This window comes from Cottoperca gobio, chromosome 23 (genome assembly GCF_900634415.1).
Source record: "Cottoperca gobio chromosome 23, fCotGob3.1, whole genome shotgun sequence".
Lineage (NCBI taxonomy): Eukaryota > Metazoa > Chordata > Actinopteri > Perciformes > Bovichtidae > Cottoperca > Cottoperca gobio.
Genome location: NC_041377.1, coordinates 4,364,284 through 4,392,163, shown reverse-complemented (window position 1 = coordinate 4,392,163; position 27,880 = coordinate 4,364,284). Strand labels below are relative to the sequence as shown.

Sequence of the window (27,880 nt, the reverse complement as noted above, 5' to 3'; positions counted from 1 at the left end):
GTCAAGAGAACCAGTGCTACGTAGAAAAGAACGGAAGTAATACAAGTTTGGTGTCAATATAAAAGCCTTCAAATGTTTTATTGGAGGTTACAATGAATACATAGACTAGGCGGTGGAGCAAAACTAGAACATAATTTGTAGGTGAAGCTTTAACATATTCCATCCTTTTTTAACCTACAGGTATATTCTTTATATGGTAGTGTTTAATGCTGTTAGGCTACTATTAATGTGTTTCTGTTAATTAGCCTACAGGCTATACATTATGTAGGCTAGGTGCGACTTTTTCACATAATAATTAAATTAATGCCAATTAATTAGGATTTTATTTTGTAAAATCTACCGGAAACCAACATGTGTGACTGTGAGCAATAGTAAGACAGAGACCCCCCTCACGGAAAACTGTGGTAACTGTGGTGTACAGCTGCAGAGATGCGCGACACAGAAAAACAAGGAGAAACGAGGGAAATGGAGAGAAAGCACAGTGAAGGACAGTAACCACTGAAAATACAATCATCTGAGATGTTTCGAGACACCGAGAAACACCGTCGTCGCTTCACACTTTGGACATAAAAACGCGGAGAGGGCTCGGATCGTACATTGATCCGAATACAGGGGACGGGAGGGGTCGATCATGGGGAACGAAGCGAGCCTGGAAGGAGGCGAAGGGCCTCTGTCTGGGCTACCAGAGGGGCTGGCACCTGACGGGAAGGGCGGCTTCGTCCGGGTCCCCGAAGGGACTCCGGTCAACCTGAGTGAACTCAGCGAGGAGCAGAGGAGGCAGCTCGCCGCGGCGATGTCAAGGGCGCAAGGCAGGCAGCCCGGAGGCGCAGCAGCTGCACGAAGGCAGGGGCTTTTTACCAGCATTTTTTCCATGCACTTAAAATATCCACACTGATACGAGAGAGAGGAACGAGTGGATGTGTTGTGGTTGTGTGAAGCACCATTTGGAAAGCGTCTAAGATGCTATAAGGAGGCAGAGAGCTCGTTCACGCCCATTTTGATCCTCCCAACCGCACCAAGAAATCATTATATTCATAGAGCCCCCTGTAATGGATTATAATTAACACTCTGATGATCTGCATGTCCAAAAAAAAGAAGAGATTTATCGCCCAATACAGATCTTAATATTGTCTGGGCACGTTCAAATGATGAGCCGCAGCTTTGAACATTGTGTATCAGCTGTGTGTACAGGATGCACGAGCCTTTCTTTAACTGCTCGTCATGCGATGGTTTTCAGAGACTTAACGTGTAAATTAGTCTGATTTGGTGAATGGTTTCAGTGTCTCTCTGTGTGAGATCAGAGAGTTAGAGACACACCTCCAGTATTTGTGCGAAATTTTCGAAATGCCTGCTGGGTAAGAAATCTGTCGTGCCCAGTGTTTTTTTTCCCCCGTTCATCTGAATGACGCTTGAACACCCAGCTGAACTAATCCGCCACCTTTTATCAGCTATATCCGCTCTCTAATATTACCAATTAGACTTCTGAATTTTGCATAAATTGGATTTGAATCGGTTGTGAGGGTAATGTGCTGTGTTGTGTATGGGGAGGTAGAAAGCTGCCAATGAAAACAATATATGGCCAGTAGTGCCATAATGCTTCAAATGTTACTCATATGAACCATTCCATTTCCGACACAATGACATGGTGTGCTGCACTGTTAATTGGCTCCAATTGGGGGAGACTTGGTATTTATATCTGAGCAAGAGATGGGGGAGGGGTGCATCAATATTAATATGACTATAAATAGAACAGCAGTTTTAATGTCATCACTCATAGACTTCCCTTCCTGCTGCTTTCTGATCTTTTCTTAATATAAAAGTTGGATTTCATCTTGTGTCGTTGAGGCATCCTCATTGGAGTGTGGTCGCTGTCCGTGGTGCTGAAAAACAACACAGTTGCAGTGGATTGGTATATGTAGCCCAGGCATTGCAACACCACTACTTTTAATGTTTGCTGGGCTCCCACAATGCAAATGTATTACTCAGTACTCAATTTAAAAACAATCAAATGCTGTATTCATTACAGCATTACACTTTATTGCCTGGTAATATAATATATCTCAGACATAATGGCAGAAGCACCAGGGACTTTCAAACAGCAGCATAAGAAACCACTAGGCCTGTATGTTGCATTTACACACAATCATACAATAGCAAAACATTAGCCCATTAGTGCATTGATGCATTTCTCTGAGGGTCCCGTTGACTTTCACGCTTGTGTTTAGCAGTGTGTGTAGGTTGTGTGTCAGCCTGAGCTAACAAAGATGTCTCATTTTACCCCCATGGAGACGAGCATTTCCCTTTCTATCTCACTGATCTACACTCCATGTCATTCAGCTGTATTCACTTTCCTGTCAGCGTTACCCCAGGGCTGCTAGCTACACATTCTGTGTTCACTGATGTGTTGAAAGGGCCTGAGATTAACAAAGAGCTAGCTCTATGGTCTTAGCTTAGCACAATGAAGCTACATTAGAGGCAGAGGGGTTAGTAAACATCCTAAGCAATTTAGTTTGAGATGGGAAAAAAAGCAAATACGAAGAAAAGATACTCAATGTTAGTATTTTTTCAGACAACATGAGAGTTTTGAGTCTTACAATCCGAAGGAAGAATTCAGCAGAGAGAGCGATGTAGGTTAAAGTCTTCAGGATTTTAATGTCAGTCCATCACAACCAAACAAATTACATTCTTAAACTCTTATTAAAAGTTGGGTCAGTTGTTTTTATTTTGGCACTGGTTCAGCTGAGAGTTGGTGTGGACTTGGCTTATAAGATTTTCTCACAAGTAAAAACAAATCAACAATAGCAATAAAAGCAGTGCTAACAAAAACTATCTCTGTTTTTCTGTTTTCCAGACCATCAGAATCTGATACCCATCAACGTTCCCAGCAGGTAGGGGCCTCCAGGGGCCCTACAGGTCTTAGTAAGAGTCGCACTGTAGACGCCTTCAACCAGGGTCCACCTGTCAAGCTCACCCCGGGCCGCAGCCCCTCGTCCCTCAGCCTTTTTGAATCCAGATTCCGGCAGGAGCCAAAAGATCCAGAGACCAAATCATCCGGCATGTTTGGCTCAAGCTTCCTCAGCGGGGCCAACCCCCTCAGTGCCGTGTCATCTATGACCTCCTCTGTCTCCTCCTCCATATCCTCCATGGGCGATACTGTCAACATCCCCAAGTTTGGACTATTTGGGGATGAGGAGGAGGGAGATGCATCTGCAACACCTGAATCCAAGCAGGGAGGAAAGTCACCAGCGAAAGGCCCTCAGCAAGGGTCAGGTCCAAAGGGACCGCAACAGGGAGGACCTCAGAAACAGAGTCAGGGCCCTCCTGGACAGGGGCCAAAGCCAGGGCAAGGACCCCCTGGACAGGCACCCAGGCAAGACCAAGGGCCACCAGGGCAGGGACCCAAACCTGGCCAGGGCCCTCCTGGCCAAGGACCCCCTGGGCAGGGACCCAGGCAAGGACAGGGCCCACCAGGCCAGGGGCCACAATCAGGCCAGGGTCCACCTGGTCAAGGACCCCCTGGTCAGGGACCCAGGCAAGGCCAGGGACCACCAGGCCAGGGGCCCAAATCTGGACAGGGTCCTCCTGGGCAAGGACCCCCTGGTCAGGGACCTAGGCAAGGACAGGGACCGCCAGGCCAGGGGCCACAATCAGGCCAGGGTCCGCCTGGTCAAGTACCCCCTGGTCAGGGACCTAGGCAAGGACAGGGACTGCCAGGCCAGGGACCCAAACCTGGCCAGGGCCCTCCTGGCCAAGGACCCCCTGGGCAGGGACCCAGGCAAGGACAGGGCCCACCAGGCCAGGGGCCACAATCAGGCCAGGGTCCGCCTGGTCAAGGACTCCCTGGTCAGGGACCTAGGCAAGGTCAGGGACCACCAGGCCAGGGGCCCAAATCAGGCCACGGTCCTCCTGGTCAAGGACCCCCTGGGCAGGCCCCAAGGCAAGGTCAGGGACCACCCAGCCAAGGACCCCCAGGGCACCAGGCCCCCAAACCAGGTCAAGGACCACCGGGTCAAGGTGCCAAACAGGCTGGCCCTCCCCAGCAAAAAGGTGGACCCCCTCAACAAGGACCTGGGAAGCAAGGGTCACAAGGCCCTGGGGCTCATCCTGGGGAGCCAGCTAAGAGCGGAGGGCCTCCTGGTCAGCAGGGGGCTGGAAAGCCTGGAGGTGGACTCTGTTCACTGTGTAAGACCACCCAGCTGAATATTGGGTCTAAGGACCCCCCGAATTACAACAACTGCACTGAGTGTAAGAACCAGGTCTGCAGCCTCTGTGGGTTCAGCCCCCCAGACTCAGCGGTAAGACAGTTATTATATTATAAAACTATTAATGGCTAAGCATTTTGTATATGTAGCTGTCAGTTTTCCAAATGATAAATAATCAATGGTCAAACAAAATTGCAGCCCACTGCCAGGCATACTGGCATTTATCTAATAATATACAAGACAGTCAATGTTATTGATGGCAGGGGGTGGGAAAGGTTACACAAAATTCAATTGTCTGTGTGTGAAATATCAAAGTATCCATTCAGTTTGCTGTATCAACATTGCAAAGATGTAATCATAAAATCTTATTTACTCTAGTATTCAGACTAAAATATTTTTTTTCTCACAAAAAGTAAGAGTTTAATAAACAACATCATAAAAAGACTTTGTTGTGCAGAGAGAGGAAATTCTCAAAAATGGTCAAGCTGAATTGGAAAACAATGGAAATGATTGAATATCGGCATGTCTCAAATAAACAAAACAATAAGACTTAAAAAAGAAGACCAACTAATCAGATCAAGTATTTTAACTATATTATTGAATCCAACACTAGCCTGTAAGCAGAATACTGCATCTCATAAGAGTGGCACACGATATGAGGAACAGAGGGACCATATGGACACAGGGAATGTTGAGGAAGGTGACTCATGTCATGGCCACAGGAAGATACTGTGCCAGCCAGTGAGGACACTCTGTCACATAGTCTGTAAACGCTGGTGGGCAACATAATTCCTTCTGCTTAAGGCCCTTCTTGTGATTTGTTATTATGCAGATCGATTTTCTTTGATTTTGAATTCAGAAAAACATCTCTACAGATGTAATGCTGTTTGCAGTTGCAGGATACTGTATACTTTTTAGATTGGTTGAATTGACTTCATCTCTGTTTACATATTATGCAATACGTACCATTACACACAAAATACACACTTTGTTGTGTTCTAGATAGTAATCAAATTGTCAACATTGGCCCTTTTTACCGCTGTGGTTTGCACACAGGGGAAACCAAGCTACCCTTTACACCAAACATTGTGCTGTAGCCAGGCTTTGGGAACCGGTGTTGAGATATACTCTATGGAGACAATGAAATGCAACTGTTAATGCTGGTCTAACATGTACAGTACCAATGATAAAAGAAAGAACAAACATTATTGATACATTAATAGTATTTACCTTTCTGCTAATATTCCTCTGGTTTACAGACTTTGTGTCATTACTAAATTGAAAGGATTGTGTAGGATTTAAAGAAGCTTTTATTCTAATTTAGTTAGAAACAAACATTTATTATATTTTTTTTATACCAATTAGTATTTATGTAACCGTTGCCAGATTTTAATTATCTCATGTTATAAGAAGCTGTTTGGCTAGGGAAAATAGGATTCAACATCATTTGAAACACTAATTAGTGAACATGCCTCTGAATGTCTTTATTTTACGCTAAACAAAAAGAAAAAGGTTATTTTAGGGGTTTGCTTTGTTATGCTTGCCTGTGTATATACTGTAATTACACATGCCATTGATGTCTTTGCTCATAACAGTGTGGAAATGTGTTCCAGTCAAATCTAACCCATCTTTTGTTTCATGCACAGGGTAAAGAGTGGCTATGTCTGAACTGCCAGATGCAGCGAGCGATGGGCGGTATGGATCCTCCCTGGCATGACAAGGCCCAAACAAGGCTCGGCCCCGCCCTCGCCCCAGAGACAGGCACCTGGCAAGCCTGGCAAGCTGCTGATAAAGCAGCAGAGTACCACCGACCAAGCGTTAACGCCGCCAACCACACCAAGGCAGAAATCCCCAGGTCCTACCTCTCCTGGGCCGCTTTCCCCTGGCTCCTCATTGGGAGGGTCCCCCAAGATTGACCCCAAGACGGGCCGCCCCATTCAGCCAAAGTCCAGTCCTCAGCAGTCTCCAGCTAAAGCCAAACAGGAGTCCAGCTTTTTTGGGGGTTTAGGAAGTATCAGTCTGGGAGGCTTAACAGACTCCAAACCTGCGGGTGTTTCACAAGCTACAGAGTCTGTTACAGGGAAACTGTTTGGCGGGTTTGGCGGTTTGATGGAATCGTCGAAGCCTCAAGCGCAGGCCGTGCCAAAGCAGGAGGCGTCAGTGGCTGGGAAGTTGTTTGGAGGTTTTGGAGGGTTGAAAGAATCAGCAAAACCTCCCGCTGCTGCTTCTATGTTCAGTTTTGGTTCGTCACTCTTGAGTTCAGCCACCAATCTTGTCTCTGGAGAGGAAGAGAAGGCAGAGGTTTCTCCGCCTGGCTCACCGCCAGACTCTGGACCAGGTTCCCCTCTGGATTCTGGCCCCGGCTCACCACCGGACTCCCCCTTCTCTCCTCCTGGGTCTCCTCTTGATTTGGACTGTACTCCTGACACTCCACCTGCTAAGTCCAAGAAACCCTTCAGAGCCATTTCTGTGGAGCAGGAAGAGAAGGCGCCAGCAGCCAAACCTGCACCTGCACCTGCACCTGCACCTGCACCTGCACCTGCACTGGCACCTGCCCCAGCCCCAGCCTCAACAACCACGGGAAGCTGCCCTCTCTGTAATGTGGAGCTGAACATTGGATCAGCAGACACCCCCAACTACAGCTTCTGCACCGAGTGCAAGAAGACAGTTTGCAATCTTTGTGGATTTAATCCTACTCCCCATTTAGGAGAGGTAAGAACTACAGTTTTCTTAAGCTTCCTGTGCGTTCAACACACTGCACCTACCAGTAATTTATGCAATCTGTCGTGTATAAATAGAACGCAAACATCCTCTAGATGTTTCATTGAAATAGGTCACTGTAAAGATATCATCAGGAGTTTTCCGTTCTTCGTTTTTCCCCACTAGCGTCTTGCAAAGCTCTCTGAAAGAAGGATAGCATGTTATTAGTTGTACAAAGTACATTAGTTTACCCCAAATAGACTGTAATGATCTGCACATGTTTGATCCTTGAATGAATGGATGTGGTCAATTAGGCTGCATTTTAAAATGAAAAAGCTTGCTTTAGTGGAGAGGTCAGAGACAAAGATACATTAGATTGTTTTGAATGGACGTCTCATCATCAAAGAGCACTTCAAACAAATAACACTTAACTCTGAAACTGAATCCTGTGTGTGTGTGTGTGTGTGTGTTTGTGTGTGTGTGTGTGTGTGTGTGTGTGTGTTTGTGTGTTTGTGTGACCATGTCTGCTTTGTGTGTTGTTGTTGTTTGGCCATAAATGCACACATTTCTTCCTATTGACTATTCTTTTGTTGTGAAATCGGATAAACACTTTTTTGATTTGTATGATGCTTGTATGTTAGCTTGTGTGTGTTTGTGTACATGAGTGTGTCCATTCCTTGTCTTTGTTTGCCTAATGATGACGTGGAAACCAAACACTTTTGGCCTGCTCATCTCCCGAGGTGTGGGGACTGGTTTGATGGTGTTACCGTGGTGTTTTGTCTCATATGGAAGTAACATCACAAACTGTGTTGAGATCCACAGAGCAGATGGCACTCTTTGGTGTAGGATCTGTATATTGTGGGAATAGAGGCCAAAGAGTGCTTTCGGTTGAGTGGTTTCTCAGCATGAAGGGAAAACAGATTCTCATATGCTGCATCCAAATATTCCATATGAAGTATCTTAGTTATTGTCTATTACGATATTTGATTATCTCCTCCAGACATAATTATGTGATTTAGGGCCCAATCCTGTGGTTGTGAGCCAGCAGCTCAATCCTGTATTGACATGTGAAGTTAACTACTTTGTTAGCTGGTGGTTTAAGTGTCTTTGGTAATCTGCTGTGCATTCCTTGCTCTCTGGAGAGCCTTCTCTAACAGCGAGTAGAACTAGACACCACCATACATATCTATGTACAGGGAAATGCTGAGTTCTCATGGGAAATCTACTTTTATTTTGTTACGAGAGTTAGAAGGGGTGTTATTTAGTGAGCGTTAGAGGTGATGGTATGCAGATTTGTTTTATTCTTTCTCATTCTGAGCCAGGCCTAGCTGTTAACCCCTCTTTATGTAGTACATGCCAGTATAGTATGTATCCTGCAAATCAAAAAGCTGGAATGACTGAGAGAATGTCTTGTAATTAAATTGTCCCCTGCCCCACTGCTACAGTAGCATTCCAAAACAAGATGACCGCCATTTCTGTTAAAGACTCAAGTTCCTTTAAATTAGTTTTCGGATTCCTGTCCTATTCTGCAGCTCTTATTTGCACACGCTTGCTGGGATAATGAGGAACTTCACAATCGCTTATTTGAGGCCAAGCATGGGGAACAATGTAATTATGCTGGAGAGATGGGCATCCAAGCTACTGATGCTCTAATTGGATATAGATCCTGTCTTAAAGCCAGAACCGTCAGGACAGTTTCGTTTTTAAGAATGATGTTTCTACAAATTGGTACAACGCAAGAAGGGTGAATCATTTTTGACTCATCTGGGACTAAATACAATAAGTCAAAGATTCAATTGAACTAAAATAGAGCGAGTTAAATCTTTAACAGCACTACCTTGTGAACTACGGCTGTAGGAGACGCACACACCTTAGTTGAGTCATCGACCCTCCTACGTACTGCTGCCCCACTTTTGTGTTATTTGCTGTCGTAATGCTGGCTGTCAGTAGGGGTTCACTTGCTGACGCATGTGAATGTGTGTACGTGAGTGTGTGTGAACTAAGCAGTATGTTTTATTTGCAAGACTGTTGAGTTAGCTGGGTGTGACTGAGACTGGGCAGGGCTGGTGTGAGCTTGAATACTGTAGGTTTGTTCTTTTCATCACTACAACATGTGTGTGTCCATGTGAGATTTTTGATTATTAAATAGGATCTATTTAGCTAAAGTTGTCTTTCCATTGAAGTACTGAAGGGTGAGAGTGCATGCATACCATAGGTGTCAACATGTGTAGGCGTAATCTCTGATTCTTAAAAGTGTAAAGGGCAACAGGAAGCCAGTCATTTCTACCAAGGCGTGATCCTAAACTCAAGTGTCTGTGCGTAATCCTCATCAATATGAGTTGTGAAAATAGACTCCCTGGAAGGAAAAGCACTCACCTTTCTTTCTTCCTTCCTTCCATCACAGCCCTCCATCTTTTCTGTCACCTTTTTCTGAGCATCTCTATATCATTTCCCTCTGTTTAATGTCTTCTTTCTCTATATCCTTTAATCTTTATAAGGCCTAGAGGATACACACTTAATACCAGTCTTAAACACAGTATTTTCTCTCTGTGTCTGACTCTCCCTTAGTGGTGCTATCCCTTTGCCTTTCTCACTGTCGCTCCCTTTGATGTAGGGAAAGTCTGTAGATGTGTGTGTGTCTAGTGCTGCTCAGCGAAGTTACTGTAGCTCAGGCTCCATGTTATGTTGCCCTTATCAGTAATGAGTTCGCTCGTCGGAGAAGTGTTACGTAAAATGGGAGAGGCACCACTTTGCTAACAAGCACAAAATAAATAATCCAAGCTAAGAGAGGGGGGCTCCGAACTACATCTTGTATCACCTGCACCAAGAAAAACCAACTAAATCTCATCTTTCTCACCAAGCTCCATGGAATATCTATTTCACTGTGGAAAATGTGCTAGTTTGCTTTTTTTTTTATCTTGGCAGAGTTAAATGAGAAGATTGATACCACTTTTATGTCTGTAAGGTAAATATGAAGCTACCGTCAGCAGCCGCTTAACTGCTAGCCTGGCTCTGTCCAAATGTAAAAGAATCCATTAGCATCGCCTGAAGCTCAGTAATCAACATGTTATATCTTGTTTGTTTTAGAAAGAACTAAGTGTAAAAAATGGTTATAGTTAGGGTTAGTCGTTGTTTGTAGGCCCATGTCTTGCGCATCCTCATGTCTGTGAGGCTTGATATCCTAACACCCACTCACTACGTGGTGTTTCCTGTGTCTTCCTCCCTCATTGTTATTCTGTGGCGCTGCCCACAGAATAACAATACCCTGCCACAGTCTGGATCCTCCAGAGTCTGTACTGGCAGATAAAAGCGCTCTCCACGGTCATACGTACAATACACACATGAACATATGTCCACTAGCAGCCTCAGTCATACACACGTTCCCTCTAAAAACCTTAGCCTGGTGTCATTTGTTCACCTCTTTACATAATCTATCCCATTTCACATATACAATCCAGATGTTATATGAATCTTTTTGTTACAGCAGTTTGATTCCGTCCGTGTGTAATCCAGGCTAGTCTGTATCTGACACATACAGTCCAGTTGCCTCACAGCTTTGCCATCACTTGCCCAGAAGGCGGAAATGTACAAAAATAGTCACAGCCACGAAAGAGTCACAAAGGGGAGAACACAAGCAACTGCAGGGCAGGTCTCTCTCTCTCTCTCTCTCTCTCTCTCTCTCTCTCTCTCTGTCTCTCTCTCTCTCTGTCTCTCTGTCTCTAGGCACTTTTGTGTCCCTCTCTCATAGTTCCTCCTCTAAAAGGTTCTTTCTGTTGTACCAGGCAACCCACAGAGTCCCCCACACGGCCACCTTGGAAGGCTTGAAATAGATGGTATTTTTAGACATTAAGGTGTTGTGGTGTGTGTGCAATGTCTGTTGGAGAATTAATTCAGTTATTTCGCAGCGTGAATGCTGGTACATGAATAGGAATGTACTGTACATATTATATTCATGTTTCGCCTGAGTGATTGAACACACAGAGTGAAGGAGAACTGTCTTGTCGGTCCTATTTACCAGGTCCTGGACCAAGTTCAAGCTGTGGAAAGTGGTTTACTATTGTTTTAGAAATGGCTGTGATTGAAAAGTACTCAGGCACAGCAAACGGCCTCTTCTCTTCCTTTTTGCCGTCCAGCCCCACTCCAGAATGAATTACAATTCTAATTTACTGGTGCTTGCATGCTTAGCAATGGACCATATTTTAGCCACTGAGCCTTTAGCGCCAAAAAGGGGGGAAGAAAGCCAAGACATCATGTGTGCCAGCACTGAGCCCTGGTGAGACAGAGAGGCCAGCTGAGACACACTGACACTTGAAAGCGCACACATTCTGCCACCGACCTCATCTAGTTGTTGTATTTACATCCTGACTGTTACTGCTCTCTCTCCTCTTGAACACTGGCTTTACTAGAGTGACAGGAGAGCTTCAGATTTGCATTGAAAAGGCAAGTTGGCTTTGTGGATAAAGTGTCTGACTTTGACTCTCTCCCTAAAAATTGATATTCAATAGGTGCGGTCAACAACAGAGCCTGGATTAGGAAATAGCGTCACCTCCAAAAACCATTTCCATGCATTAAAAAAACCTGAGAGGAAAATGGATTAGTTTTTTTTTCACGTTTAAATGTGTGCCTTTCATCCTTATTGGATAGAAAATGGTAAAGAGAGTGCAGCTGGAAAAAAAACATGCACACTATCCGACAATTACGTAAGGGGAAAAAAGAGCTGTAAAATAAACACATGTGAATGTGTGCTGAGGCCCGAAACAGAGGAGAGAGAATACTGAAAGAGGATTCCACCAGGGGAGTCGAGAGGATGGGGGTGGGGTGTCACAAAGGATATGGGTGCCGGCCAATGCTGCCTTTAGCAGTGACAACCTGAATATTGTGGTTTGTCGTAGCACTCGGGACTCAAGCCTCTGAGTCACATCAGCAGCACCTATAGGCAGAATTCACTGTCAGGCAGAAACATCTGATGAAGCAAGAATTGTGACATCATACAATAGTATAGGAAGCCATCACGACTTGACCTTCTCTGAGGCTGTGTTGATTTGATTTAAGTCCGTGAGGCTGAATTGTATCTCTGTGATCAGTTAGATGTCATATTTGTAGTATGTTCATAAATCTTACGGTATATTCCATGTTAGTGTGCCGTAAATGTCATACACAAAACATAGATGAAATATAAAATATATTACGTGGTACGGTACTGATACACAGCTGATGAATATATGGCCACATCTATTAATATTCAGTGCTAATTACAGTTACATGAAAATACACACCATGTCTCCTTTAACAGCAAGCTTCCAAATGTTTTCGTTAACTAAAGCCCATGTCTCATTAAGCCTAACCTTTAGACTGAATGGAGAAGGGGGGGGGGGGGATCTTCCTCCCTCCCTCCTCCCTGTCTTTTTCTCTCTCCCTCTTCTTGCACAATTCCCCTGTCCACCTGCACTGATGAGCTTAGTCGTGGAAAATCTTTGTATGGAAAACAAACACATTTGTCAGCACATGATGATGCTACAGCCAATGCTAATACACATGTGTGAAGTAACTGGTTATTATAATGTGTAATATCAACTGCAAAACAAGCGTACAGATACAGCCCAGGCATATTATCACCCTGTTGGAAGTGTTAGCAAACAACTAACAGATACAGTGCAAAACTATCATCATATGGCTAATGTGTTTTATGTCACAAGATATTGATGAATAGAGCTCAAAGCAGGAAGAAAAACAGGGATTTAAGGATTGATTCTCATTGTGTATATATATATATATATATATATATATATATATGTATGTGTGTATATATATATATATATGTGTTGTGTGGTGTGTGTACGTTTATATAGATATATATATATATATATAGTGTGTGTGTATATATCTCTCTCTCTCTCTCTCTCTCTCTCTATGTGTGTTTGTGTGTGTGTTCTTCTATCTCTCTCTATATCTCTCTCCTCTCTCTCTCTATCTCTGTGTGTTTGTGTGTGTTTCTCTCTCTCTCTTCTGTGTGTGTGTGATACTCATAGTATATATACTAATTGAATATATATGTCTGTGTGTGTGTGTATATTTATAATATCTATACATATACTACACATACACATACACACATATATATATATATATGATATATATATATATATATATATGTTTGTGTATATATTATTATATATATTAGTATCATATATTATAATATTCTTATATATATATATATATCACACACAATATATATATATATATATATATATATATATATATACTTATGTGGTATTACAATACATATCTGGATAGTGATAATTATAATATATATAGTCGTTAATAATATTTGTGCTATGTGTATGATAGATATTATATCGTACATTATATATATGTAGGTCGTGTTGTGGGGTGTACTATAGTAAATAGTATAGTATATAGATAGTGACTGTGTGTAAAAAGTATCATATGTGTGTTATAGTCGTATAGTATATATCATTATTATATCATTCACTGTGTCTGTATATATAGTATAATAGTATCACTATATATATTGTATTGTCGTGTGTGTATATATAGTAGAGTACTATAATAGTAGGTATCAGATAGTTCTATACTTATATCTATTACATATACTATCTATATATATATGTTGTGTATCTATATCATATATATATAGTGTGTGTGTATCATATATATATCTATGTGTGTGTATATATATATAATATTAATATACTATATATATGTATGTATGTATGTTGGTATGATACTGATATAGATATGTATAAGTGTCAGGAGAAAAACAGGGATTTAAGGGATTGTATTCTCATTTCGTGCGTAGGACTATATATATATCTAAGTCATATATATATATATATATACTACTATATATATCTGCATCATATATATATGTGTGTGTTTGTATATATATATAGGTCGGGCTGGTATATACTATATGTCTATGTGTGGTGTATATGATAATATGGTATATGTGATGTGTATATATTATATGTGTACTATAGTTACATGCATATATAGTGTGTGTGTATACTATGTGTATATATGTGTGTATATAGTAAAATGTAATAAACGTATGTATGTGATAGTATAATGTATGTACTATATATATATATATACTATTATGTATGTTGTATACTACATTATATGTGTATATATGTATATGTATATGTAATCTCTGTGTCTCTGTATCTCTCTCTTCTGTGTTCTCTGTCCTGTGTCTCTCTATCTCATGTCTCTCTCTCTCTCTCTGTGTCTCTCGGTCTCTCTGTGTCCTCTTCTCTCTCATGTCTGTTCCATTCTCTCTCTCTCTCTCTCGTCTCTCGTCTCCTGTCTGTGTGTCTCCTGTCTCCTGTGTCCTCTATCTCTTCTCCGTCTCTCTTTCTGTCTCTTATATCTGTCTCTCTGTTTTCTTGGCTCTGTTGTTCTCTCTGCTCTGTCTTCTCTCTGTCTCTCTCTAATCTATCTTTTTCTCTATCCTCTCTTTATTTCTCTATCTCTATATCTATTTGTGTTTCTCTCTCTCTTCTCTCTGTTCTGTCTATATATATATATCTCTCTCTTTTTTTTGTCTCTATATCTCTCCTCTATGTGTGTTTCATATATATATCTCTATCTATATATATACCTATCATATCTCTCTATCTATCCCCCCCATCTATCTATCTATACTCTATTCTTATTTATGTATTTCTTTCTCTATATATATAATCCTCTCTATATTATCTTCTATATCTGCTATATTATCTCCTTATCTCTCTTATATCTATTTCCTATTTCTATGTTTTTTTCTCTCTCTATATCTATCTCTATCTATATATATATCTATCTATACTATATTTTTATCTAGTTTTTTTTTGTATCTATATCTCTCCTCATCTCTCTATTTGTAGAGTCTCTTAGGTCATTTTATATATATTATATATATATATATATATATTATATATATATATATATATGATATATATTTTATATATATATATATATAATATATATATATATATATATATATATATATATAATAACTAAAGGACCTCCGCAGCACTAGACAGCCTTAGCCTTTTTTTAAAGCAAAGATACTTCATCTACTTCATATATAAAGTGCTTCATAGCCTTCACAGAAGAAAGAAAAGCCTTGAGTGTTTTAGACAAACTCAACTGTTTCATCAAACTGACGCATGCAGACAGATTATGAGGTGGGTTGCAGATTAACAAACACAGATGTAGACAGAAAATGCCCTGAAACAAATGTCTCCCTCTCCTTAATCCCTGGGCCCTGGGAGTATATAAAGGCTCTGTCTCACACCTCTTGCTTTGTGTTAGATCCACTTTGCAAAAATAGATTTATTCACACAAACACACTTTTTTCACTCACCTAGCATTGGAATATCAATCCACAATGAAGCCACATAGCCTGACACTTGTCAAGAGAGAACATTCAGGCTCTTGTTCGTCATCCGTCAGCTTGAGTCGGGTAAAAGACTTTTCTTCATTTTGACCTTCATTTAACCAGAGAATGTTTGCTCAGATAGCTTGCTGTGGTTTCCTGCTTCACTCATATTCAGTTACGCACATCTCCATCTAAGATCTGACCGGTACAACCACAGTCCTGTGGTGCTGGTTACTAAGCGGCTGAGGGTTAAAAGTACTTTTCTCAGAGGATTTTTGAAAGTGAAATTTGATTTATTCAACTCCCCCCCCTCTCAGATTTTGCTTCTCATTTTGGGATTAAAGCCAACAATCTCCTGGTCCAAAGCCCAGTTTCTCCAGCCTTAAGGCTATCACCGCTTACATAACATTTAGTTTCATGATTCAAACGAGAATTACATCAACACATGAACATGGATTCCCTTGAAAATTGAACCCGAGATGGGAACATCTATAACAGTGGGACATTTATTAGTGCAAAGATATTTTTTGGCTTGCAAAGGAGCTGATGCTGTGATGTACTGCTTGTGCATCATAATTAAGTTGGCCACTCAGCAACACTCATCAATGAGAAAAGGGCAACGGCTTTCAGTCTCCACTTTTAGCACTAGAAGGTGACTTGAGTAGCTCTACAGAAAGCACACTAGACTTTCAACAGTCTCATTATTAATACTAGTGCAGTGCCGGTTCAAAACGTGCCTGTTCCACTACTTCAACAACTTCACGCTGCTCTTCCTTGGGTCCTAAGCAAAACACACGGCAAGTTTGAGGTCAATCAGACGATTGGCCAAGTCCCGCTCTAATTTGCTCTGATTGGCTGGTACTACTGTGCTGTATTTGGCTATTTACACTGGACGGACGTGGTCAATCAGCGCTACGTCACACGTTGATAACCCGTTGATAAAGCCCCTTGGAAATTAATAATGAAGTGAGAGGTTCCAGACTAATTCCCATTTGCAATTTGGTCTGCCGTTGTCAGGCTCGTAGCCAATGTTGAACCCTTTCTTTAAGTCTTTCAGACAGAGTGGTGAAAGAAAAACAAAGCACAGCAAGACGTTGTGTCCCTTTTTTATATGCAAGTGACGTCAACTAAATTCTCAATCTGTACTGTAACAAATTAAAGATCATTCTTGGCAGTCATCATGAGCTGCAGCTTGTCCTGACTTCCTGGCAATTGATTAGTAGTTTTACAAGGTGATAATGTTAAGCTTGTTGGCTGGAGCTGGTGTTTATGCACCTCCAATGACCACTAAGCTCCTTCGCTTCTACTGCTTCACCCTTTCCCTCACTACACCATGCTTCTTTTTCTTCTACTGCCTTTTGTTTTAATCCTCTTTGCTTATCTGTTTGCTGTTAGCTTCTCTCTGCTTCTCTTTTGTTCTTCATCTTGCTCCTCCCTCCCCTCATCCTTCTGTTTTTCTCTTGCCTCTCACACACGATTATCAATTTTTTTCTTTTTTTTTCACGCATTCCCTCGCACTCCCTCTACCTCTCTCTTTCTCCATCCTCTCAGCTGTCTTTATCCATCTGTCCCATCCTCCTCTAAATCCTCTTCTCCCACTGTCAGTGCCAGGCTCTGTCTAAATTTAGATGGGTAAAACCCTCATAGGATCCATAGTCTTAATCAAAGAGCTGCACCGACCTTTCCAACACTCCAAATCCCAGTTGGAAACAATAACCAAACATGGGTATGGCTACAGCCCATCTTGTCTCAATATCTGGCTGCTGCCTGCGGTCTTCTTTCTGTGTCCTTGAAGGAACTTTTGAGGAGGATGGAAAGTTAGAGATGAAAGAGAAATGGAAACACTGACACTGAATCTGTCCTTATTTATTTATGTATAATCTTGCATTTGTTTGAGAAACGCGATGCAGGAAGAAAGAGAGTAGGTATTTCACGCCTTTCATCTGAGTGTGTGTGTGTATATATATATATATGACATCAACACCGTTGAAACTTGTATCTATAGTTGTTGCTATGTGTCAACTTTTTGGTTTCCATGCACAAGTGATGCTCGAAACGTCCTTGTAAAATGGTAATGTGAGCGAGTGACTCCCCAGCTTTTATGAATCATCCATGCTGCTGTTTTCAGAAGTCATCACAGCAGACAGACGTACCACATTTTATTTGAAAGCTTGAAGCAGGAAAGATTGTTGTATAAAAATACACCTTCTCGTTCGTTTATTTGACCTGCCCTCTGTAAAGCCAATGCTAGCAGCATGGCAGGTAGCTCGATCAAACTCCTTTTGTCCAGATTTAAATGTACTACTTGACGGATTGCCATGAAATTTAGTACAGGAATCGATGGTCCCCAGAAGATCAAGCCTAATGAGCAAGGTTGAAATATTAGTTGGGTTTTTTTAAGCAACTATTGGATTGAATCTTGGAATTAATTTCCCTCTTTTGGATTTCATCAGGAGCACATGTTTCATGTTACATTCCTGTCCGATACAACAATCCTTATGTCGCTGGTGATCCCCTATCTTTAAATTAAGTGAAATTTCTGAAACTTTCAGCCGTGAAAGTTTTATGATCAAATACCTTCAGAACTGGAACTGTACTTTGTGTTTAGTGCTTAAACTTAAATGGTAAACCAGGTAAATTAGCACTGTCATTGTGAGCATGATATCATGCTGATGTTAGCATTTAGCTAAAAGCACCACTGTGCCTCGCTAACATGGCTGTAGAAACCTAGTCTTGTTTTGTCCCTCACGCTTTATCAATGCCCAAGTGGTTTGTTTTGCCCAACAAACGTCCAAAACCAAAATATATCAAATTACAAGAATTTTCTCATTAAATATTAACATTTCAAATGATGGACGCCACACATTTTTATCCCTCACTTCATTTCAGTACTCTCTGAAAAGAAATCATAAACCGCAGTGACAGAGAAAGTATGAAATACATTGGAGGTGGCCACTTAGCAGTAGTGAGTTAAAGTATCATATCTGCTTTAACAGGGAGGTCATTCCAAATGACTTTAAAAGGGGTCATTTAGTTCTGCACAGTAGCTATAGGAAACACACTGACCAAGTGTTTTTGAGGGCGCAGTAAAAGCTTTAAGTGTGCCCGTTGTAATGTATTGATGACGTCGGTGATGACCGACTCTGAAGTGGCAGAGTGTGACCGACTGTCTGACTGAGTGGGTTCTTTAGCTTTTCGTATCTGGCGGCCATCTCTCCGGCTCTCAGTGCCTGGTCTCTCTGGTTTAACTGATAGAACCATCAAGCTGGAGAAACTCCTCAAGACACATACACACACACACACACACACACACACACACACACACACACACACACACACACACACACACACACACACACACACACACACATGCACTCACATCTGTGCAGTGTCCATCATCATGTCTGAGGATTAACTGGATTTCTGTCGAGTTGGGAATGTAACTCACTAACGTCAGCAAACATTTTCTTTAGTTGGCTCCCGTCCATGTGTCTGTTTCCCTCTCTCCTTCCAGATATGAAAATCATCTCTTTCGTTACTACTTCTTCTTTCATCTTTTGAGTGGCAATTCCACATATACAATATTTGCCCTGTCAAAACAATTTTGCTGCCTTTTTTATGTTTGGGTACATGCCACAGAGATGTCTATGCAGGTGTGTCATTCTCTCTAGAGTGTATGCTTTCTACTGTTCGGTCATGGACTGAAACACGGCGGCTCATGCCTTATTTACCCTGACTTTGCTGCTGCGACATTCTGCCCTCTTTGTTTCTGTGCTTGGAGAGAGGTGGATTGTCTGCTGCATGGCTTAACATGCAGGCTACATTGTTCTCTTTAGCATAAACCCCACTGTTAAGTCAGACGAAGGCGATGGGGGGTGGGGGGGTGATGAGGGTTTGGGGGTAACTGAGGGATATTAGAGCACTGAAGTGAGGTGTTTACGTCAGAGTGGAGGATGGTTAAAAACATGCTGACTATAACCTTGTGTGTGTGTGTGTGTGTGTGTGTGTGTGTGTGTGTGTGTGTGTGTGTGTGTGTGTGTGTGTGTGTGTGTGTGTGTGTGTGTGTGTGTGTGTGTGTGTGTGTGATTCCCATATGTTCTGGTCTGGTGTCCCCACATAGGTGTGTGTGTATTTGCACTGTTTATAGCTCCAGTATTATTTTCCTCAAATCCCAGCATGTTGATTGTTTATCATCGCTTGTATTTCCACTTAAAGCAAAGCAGTGCAGGATATTAAACTCCAATAATAGCTGCAGCTCTTAAATTATAGCCCTCAGCAGGGCCTTTGGTTTAGAAATGTTCCTCTAGAGCCTGGTGTTTAAGTGAATACCTGGGAATATGCAACAATTATAAGATCACAATGACAGGACAGAATTAGCAGAGCTCTGAGATGACAGATTAAAGCAGCTGTCCCAGCAATGTGTGTGTTTCTTAAGCAGTAAGGCTGTTAAGATTTGGGTGAGGACTACATCCCAGGTGATTTTAAGAAGGAAATTATGGTACAATGTTCAATTCAATGTGTTGTGCCTCAGCATTTGAATAGATATTGGATCTACATAAGAGGTTCAGGGAGCACAGAGTCTTGGGGAAAACAGTTGTTTTTTCAGTCTTGAATGTTTTTAAGTATTGAATTAATAGGTTAGGTTTCAAAAATGTTTAAGATATGTGCACGGGCTACTGTCATGTTTAAATGATGACTACACACATGCACACCAATACAATCCTAAAAACACAAAATGTATATCCAGACACAGTTTCTCTGTTAAGTCTGATTCATGAAATGTCTGCACAGGCCACCCAACCCCTTCTGACATGCATTGGTAAACCCCAGTCCCATTATCATGCATTATGCATAAGCCTGAAGAACCCTTAAGTCCCATAAATGTAAAAGCTTCCCTTAAAATAGAAGAAGTTAAACTAATGCCTTGTCACAGTGACGTTTTAACTACGTAGACACATTTAATTAAAATGTTTCCAACTATAATTATATCACTTTTTCAGAAGTGTTGTCAAGTTATTTTGTGCATCTAATTTAGTGGTGTATATTGCAGCAAACAGTTATTAATATGAATTCTTAAAAACTAACAATTTTGTTCTTATCTTTGTCTTACAGAAAGAATGGCTTTGCCTCAACTGTCAAACCCAAAGAGCCATGTCTGGCCAGCTGGGAAACATGCCACCTCCCGCCATGGCTTCCCAAAAGTATCAACCACCTGCTCCTGCTCCCTCTTCCACCCCTGCCCCTGCTGTTGTAGATAGCAAACCTCTAGTAGAAGCCGCAGACCTAACCCTACCAGTTCCTGATACCAAGGTAGTGACCGAAAACATTCCCACACCTGATAGTGTATTAACTTCACCTCTTCGTGATGCCCCACTTTCAGTTACTTCCCCTTCTCCTGATAGCACCCATCAGGAAACACCACAGTCAAAAGAACAAAAACAACCACTAGCAGTTGAATCAGTGTCTGAGCCTGTAATTCAGCCTGAACAACAATCTCCGATTTCAGAGAATATAGCTGAGAGTGTCCCTGTAATCCCAGCAGTTGAGCAACAGCAGAACAGCTCTGAGAAAGTAGCAGAGGACCATCCTCACCTTGAGACAGAGGCATCCGATGTTGATCAACAAAGTGCAACTGTCAGTGAAGTCCCAGCAGTTGAGCAACAACAGAGTAGCTCTGAGAAAGCAGCAGAGGACCATCCTCACTGTGAGACAGTGCCATGTAATGTTGAGCAACAAGCACAGAGTGCACCTGTCGGTGAAATTCCACCAGGTGAACAACAGAGTACCTCTGAGAATGCGACAGAGGACCTTTCTTCTCCTGTGGAAAGTGAGATGCAAAATCTGTTGACTAATACATGTTTAGATAAGACAACAGTCCCTACTGAGGTGGGAACAGAGCCAAATCCCAAAAATACTCAGAGAGAAGCTGCAGTTCCCCTGACAGATAATGAGAAAGTGGAGCCCACTCCTGAAAAATGTCCAGAAGTGACAAGTAATTCCATTCAGCCAAAACCTGCCTTGATTCAAGAAGCAGTCTCACAGGAAGTTCCTGTTCAGCTTGATCCAAAGCCCGATTCTTCAGATACAATTGTAAAAGAGGAGAAAATAATAGAGGTTGTTAAGCCAAGTGAGAAACCCCAGATAGATGATGCTCCTCCTGCATGTCAAACTCTATCAGATACAGTAGAACCATTTGTTAATGTTGAGCTAACAGACCTCACTACAAAACCTAATGTTAAGAATGAAGTTACTACAGAAATAAAAGTAGAACCAGAACCTATAAAAGAGAAGATGGTACTCATAGAAAGTGCTCCACTTCCTGTAGTTGAAGTTAAAGAAAAGGTAGTTCCTGTTGACAACGTTGAGGCCCCTAAACCTGACAAGACCCAGCAGGAATTAAAACCAGAGCCAGTAAAATGTGTAGAACTTGTGAGTTCTTCACCCATAGAGAAAGAGGTGGAGCCTACTACAATTGATCCAGCAGATAAGTCACCTCCTGTTGCTCCAGTTGAAGGAGCAAAAGAGAACACTGTTGAGAATAAAGTTTTTGAAAAAGTTATTTTTGAAGGGGAAACAGATAAGCAGGAAATACCCGATGAGGAAACATCAGTTAAGATGAAAACAGTGAAGGATTTTGCTGAAGAAAAACTTATTGAGGATCAAGCTGTCGAAAAAGAAATTGTTGAGGAGATGGCTATTGAGCAGGCAGGAATTGAGAATAAAGCATCTACTGGCAAAGCCTTTGAAGAGGAGGGAGTTCAGAAGAATGCAGCTGTAGAGAGGGCTATTGAGGTAAACGCTGATAAAGGGAAAGCTTTTGGAGAAGAGGCAATTGAACAGAAAACAGTTGAGAAGGCAAATGACCAGAAACCTCTAGACGAGAAGGTTGATAAAGTCAAATCGAGTGTAGCACCCTCCTGTACTGAAACTGAGAATATTTGTCCTCTAATAGAGAAGGAAGAAACAGTAACAGAACCAGCTCTTATTGTTGCTGAAGAAATCAAAAAAGAAGATGTACCGATACATAAAGACATTGAACCAGGAACAAAGAATGAGCCATCACCTGCTGATGAAAGCCTTGTTGGGACATTATCATTGCCAGAGAAGTCAGAGGAGAAAGAAAAGCCAATTGGCGAAGCAGAGAGTGTAGCACAGAAAGAGGAAAAGCAGACATCTGTAGATACAATGTTAAAAGCAGATGATAAATCTGAGAAAGCAGTGGTTACATCTGTTCTCCCAACTCCTGATTCTAAAGAGCAAGAAAACGTCAATGTCAGGGAATCAATGCAAAGTGCTGAGATGGTGTCATCCTCAGCTGTCATTAGTGAGACACAAGTCAGAGATAAAGCCTGTGAGGAGAAACTAGTTCAGGATGAGGCAGAAGCTGGTTCACAAAATACAAACAGCATTGCTGAAAATCAACTTGAAGTAGAGAGGGAGACGTTAGCTCTGACAGGCAGTGGTGAGAAACCACTCAAGAAAGTTGCAGAGCAAAAGGTGTCAATCAAAGAAAAGGAAGAAAAACTTGAAAAAAAGAGGTTGAGTCACAACCTGTTGCTGGCAACATCCAGGACTCGGAGACAAGCACATTCGGTGACAAAGATAGCACTGCAGAGTTTAATGTAGGAAAGAACACAATATCAAAGAAGGATGAAGTATCAGAGATTGCTTTTGAAAATGAAGGTATTTCTGTACCAGTAGCTCCAGTCCCTGTAGCAGAACCTGAAATCCCATTGTCTTTAGTTAGTGAGCAGGACAATGGCCCAAAGGAGCAGAACACTAATGTACAGGAGAAAAAGGAGGCTGTAGCTCAGCCTCTGGGAAAGCCCAGTGATGAAGATGCAGTCGCTGAGGTGACCAAAGAATTTAGCACTCGTAGTGGTAGATAATATATGATTATCTTTGTATCACTTACTTTATTTCTGCTGTATTTAACAACTTAACAAACTGTATTGTCAGTTATTTGGAAATATTGTCCCACACTGAAAATGAATATCCAAACATTGCAATATTCAGTAGAATGTTTTGATTACAGACAAATACCTGAACAGTGGAACTTGTGTGGTTGCTGGCAAATAAACTTAATTGTTATTATGTTCTTGAAATCACATTTTAATCTCAATTTGTTATTTTTTGACGTGTATCAAGTAAAAAAAAATCCCACTTTGGATATTTTCATGTATTTATTGCAATATCTGAGGAAAATAAATAATTTTGTCTTATTTCAATCCAACAGGTGAAAACATTGGAGACTTTGAAAGAGCCTGGAGAAAAAGAAATGGCCGCCATGGACAGCAGTCCCACCAGCCCATCAGACATAGCCAAGCTGGAAAGCACAGTCCTTCCCATTCTTGAGGCCCAAGCAAACACGCAACCAAAGGATGACAAGGAGAAACTAACAGACACTCTAAAGACCAGACGTAAATTAGAGGTGCTTCCTCTCTCACCTGGTTCACCCAGCTCGGAAGATGACAGAGAACTTTCTGACAAGAATACCAAAGGCACCACGAAGAAAAAGCTCCTTGTTCCCATGGATGTAAGGGCAGATTCCCTGGATGATAGCAGTGAAAGCTTTGGAAAAGAGAGTCCAATGTCTGGGGATGATGAGGACTTTATCCGAAAACAGATAATGGAAATGAGTGAGAATGAGGATGCTTCCCCGTCTGATGAGGAAAACCTAATAAGGCGCAAGATCAGAGGAAATGAGAAGAAACAAATGGAACAGAAGACAACAGAGGCTGTAGAGAGGAGTACATCAGGAAAAAACAGGCGACTTACCAAGAAAAGCACTATAAGTCCAGATGATGAAGATAAACAACTCTATGGCTCTTTGGATAAACCTGATCTAGACAAAGAGGAGGGACATGAAACAAATGACAAGGAGTGTCATAGTGGTACTGGAGTTCGCAAATTTGAAACTATGGAGCTGATTTCAACCACCAGCCCAATACGTATACCTAATGATGATGGAGAGCCTGAAATGGAAAGCCTTACAGACTCTCCAGATGATCGATCTAGAGGTGAGGGGTCGTCCAGTCTACATGCATCCAGCTTCACTCCTGGGACATCCCCAACATCCCTCTCATCACTGGATGAAGACAGTGACAGTAGTAGTCCCAGCCATATCCGTTCTGGTGAGGGTAAACAACACAGGAAAGCCAAACACAGACAACCTGGTCAAATGCTGCCAACTATTGAAGACTCTTCTGAGGAAGAAGAGTTACGGGAAGAAGAGGAGCTGCTCAGGGAGCAAGAAAAGCAGAAGGGCTCTGGGAAGAAATCCAAGAAAGACAAAGAAGAGATTCGAGCCCAGAGGAGGCGAGAGCGTCCAAAGACACCACCAAGCAACCTTTCCCCCATTGAAGATGCCTCACCAACAGAAGAACTAAGGCAAGAAGCTGAGATGGAGGAAATCAGGCGATCATCCTGCTCTGATTTCTCCCCTAGTATTGAATCTGATTCTGAAGGATTTGAAATCCATCCTGCAAAGATTGCAGCAGTTCAGAAAACCTATCAACTGCCTATATCGGTATCTCTTCACTCCCCAACAGATGATCAAAACACTAATAAACCACAGAAGAAAACACTCAAATCTGCTGATGAGGCTTATGAGGAAATAATGCTAAGGGCTAAGTCTCCAACACATGACAAAGGCGAGATTCAACCGGGAAAAGAGTCCCTTTACGGAGGCATGCTTATTGAAGACTATGCCTATGCATCTCTTATTGAAAATTCAACAGCTGATCTGGGGGAGACAGAGAAGATTGTTGTTCCTGCTCAGCCCAAAGCACTGAGATCACCAGATGAAGTTTATGAAGACATGATAAAGAAGAGGAAGGAATTCATGAAACTGGAGCAGGAATATGAAAATATGCAGCCTAAAATGGAAAGCACTTACCCAGAAATTGTGTTGCAACCTGCTGAGAATACATTCTCCAAAAGCAGCATAGTAACATTAGGTGAAGATGGGAAGCCATTGTTGGATGCTGAAACTGCCTATGAAGAACTAATTAAAAGAGCACTGACTCCTGGAACAAGTCCAACTCAGCAGGATCCAGAAGTGGAAGCTACTGCATCTAGAAGAGCACTCCATCCCATTCCAGACTTAAAGGTGACACAGTGCTCTTCAGGAGAGTTGTCTTCTGATGACGAGAGTATGATAAAAAAGGAAAAGGATATAACTGCCGTATCAGACACATCAGCCATGGAAACTGACCATGTAACAGTGTTTACCGAGTCCCCTCAATCACCCACATCAGATCTGCAAGCTCACACCACAATTGCAGAATCCCAGGATGATATTATTGACTTATCCAGTGCACTCTCAAGAACATCAACCCCTGTAATTGTCAGTGTATCACCCTTGCCCACTGTCCCTCAGTACACACCAGGTATTCCCAGCATAGTGTCAACTGCCCCACCTATTCCCCCCAAGCCTAGTGTCCTGTCTAGGGCTAATTCTCAGGAAAAAGAAGACGTACCTGTTGCACCACCACTGCCTCCTCCCACACCACCAAAACCTACTGTTTTCCCAAGGAAAGCCCCAGTTCCACTTCCACCTCAGGCTTCAGCAACTCCAATCAGGCCAGAGATCGTGGCTATGACTGCAGCCCAAGGACCTCCTACAAGACAGGCAGTTACACCAATGTACAAACCTCATGTTCCCCCTCCAGTTGCCCCTAAGCCATCCATTCATGTAGCGATTGGGGATAGCCACCGACAAGGACATGGCGTAAAACCACCAATTGCACCAAAGCCTGGCTCACAGCCTTCTTCACCTGCCCATGCCTCATATCCATCAAGACCCAATGCACTTCCCACTGGTCCTACTGACATAACTGCCCTAAATCTGAGCCCTTCTTCTGAGAGTAAGCAGTTTCAACCCTCACCAAAGTCTCCTTCTTCTCCAAGATATGCCAGCAACCTTCGTGACACATATGTAGTCATCACACTGCCATCTCAGCCCAGCTCTCCTGTAGACAGTGTCTCAACTGTAGCTCCCTCTAGCCCCGCATCTCCTTTACGCCAAGCTCAGCCTCAAAATTATCACCAACCACAGCCCCAACTTCAATCCTATCCACAACAGCATCCACAACCAACCCCCCCTCTAACAACCAGGGTGCCTCTGGCATACACACGAGTCACAGAATCTATTGAAAGTCAAGAGATTTGTGGCCCAGAAAAACACGTATCTAGTTCTTGTCACATAATTGAGGCTATATCTGCGTCGGCACAGCCACCTGTGGTTATGCCTAACCTGATCTCTCAAGTGGTGACCACCGAAGTACAAAGGACCACTGTCTCTGTTGTACATGAAAGGACAACGCCACCAGTGCCAGCTCCAAGGGCAAATGGTGTCCCAATCTCCATGGAGAAACCTAAGCCCCAATTGCCAGCACAAAATGGACAGGCCCTCCAACCTTTTGAGGTGGTAGATCTTAGGACTATGAAGGTGAACACAGCATCAGACATGAATGGTGTGGATCTGTCTGCTGGCCCAGACACAAGACGTCATTCTTTTGCAACTGAAATCAGTCGCCAGAACAGTGCAGTGCAGTCACCTGTGGTCAACCTCAGTGCTGAATCATCCACTGTTTCTATAGTGACTGATAGCATCACCATTGTGACCTGTGCTGCCACAATCCAGCAATGTGACAATGTAGACACCTCTCAAGAATCTGCAGTGCCCCTTCAGCTAACAAAAAACAAAGCATTTGAGCCTGTTTCTCAAATTGTTTATCGACCAATTGATTCTCAGCCCTCCACTCATGCTGGTACAGAGACCCCTATTAACCTCTCAGTTGGATCAACTACAGGTGGAGGAACTTTCCAGAGCACCCCTGTGACTATTGCACCCACTTATATTACAAGTTGTGCTGCCAATGGATTAACTACGGGTACAACCACAGTGGCAGGAGCTGTTGACCTTAGCACAACAAAACCATTTAACACTATGGTATCAGTGGATGCTCTTTCTGCAGAAGCGGTCACAGCTGTAATCACAGATGATGATGGCAAACCAGTGGATTTGACTGCAGGAAAAAGAGCGGTATGCTGTGATGTTGTGTTCAAGCTCCCATTTGCAGGAAGCTGCACTACTGAGCAACCGACCACACCCCTGCCTGAAGATCGTTTTGGATATCGTGATGACCATTACCAGTATGACCGATCACCTTACGGCATGAGAGGATTTGGTGGAATTAAACCATCGATGTCAGACACTAACCTAGCCGAAGCTGGCCTGTTCTTTTACAAGAGCAAGAACAGCTATAATTTCAGTGGTACCACAGAGGGTGCAGTAGATCTTACCTCAGCAAAGATTTCTGATGCAGGTCAGTGGAGTGACATTGCAGACCTGTCACTTAAATGTCACTTTGAACTACCCCGACTCATTCATGGCTAACGTGGCATTTTTTGGTTTGTTATGCTTTTCTTTTTGTTTTGCATGGAGAATTAATATTTTTGTTCATTGTTTCTTTTCTTTTTTTTGCATGTGCCTGCATGCTGTTACTGTACATCTTGTTTAAACTTGTTGCACTTCTAAACATTGGAGTTTTTTCCCTTTTCCACCTTTTTTCATTATTTGGATAAG

At 42.3% G+C, this 27,880-nt stretch overlaps 1 protein-coding gene across 1 annotated transcript in view; it reads left to right on the top strand.

Moving 5' to 3' along the window:
• The first annotated feature begins 420 nt into the window (after positions 1-420).
• Positions 421-27,880, top strand: part of pcloa (piccolo presynaptic cytomatrix protein a) — a 57,417-nt gene continuing 29,957 nt past the window's right edge. Inside the window, 7 exon segments of the mRNA XM_029462532.1 lie at positions 421-843; positions 2,852-3,338; positions 3,840-4,295; positions 5,849-5,908; positions 5,910-6,914; positions 20,401-20,598; positions 23,525-27,620. Of these exon segments, the coding sequence (XP_029318392.1) occupies positions 632-843; positions 2,852-3,338; positions 3,840-4,295; positions 5,849-5,908; positions 5,910-6,914; positions 20,401-20,598; positions 23,525-27,620 (6,514 nt within the window). The 5' untranslated portion in view covers positions 421-631.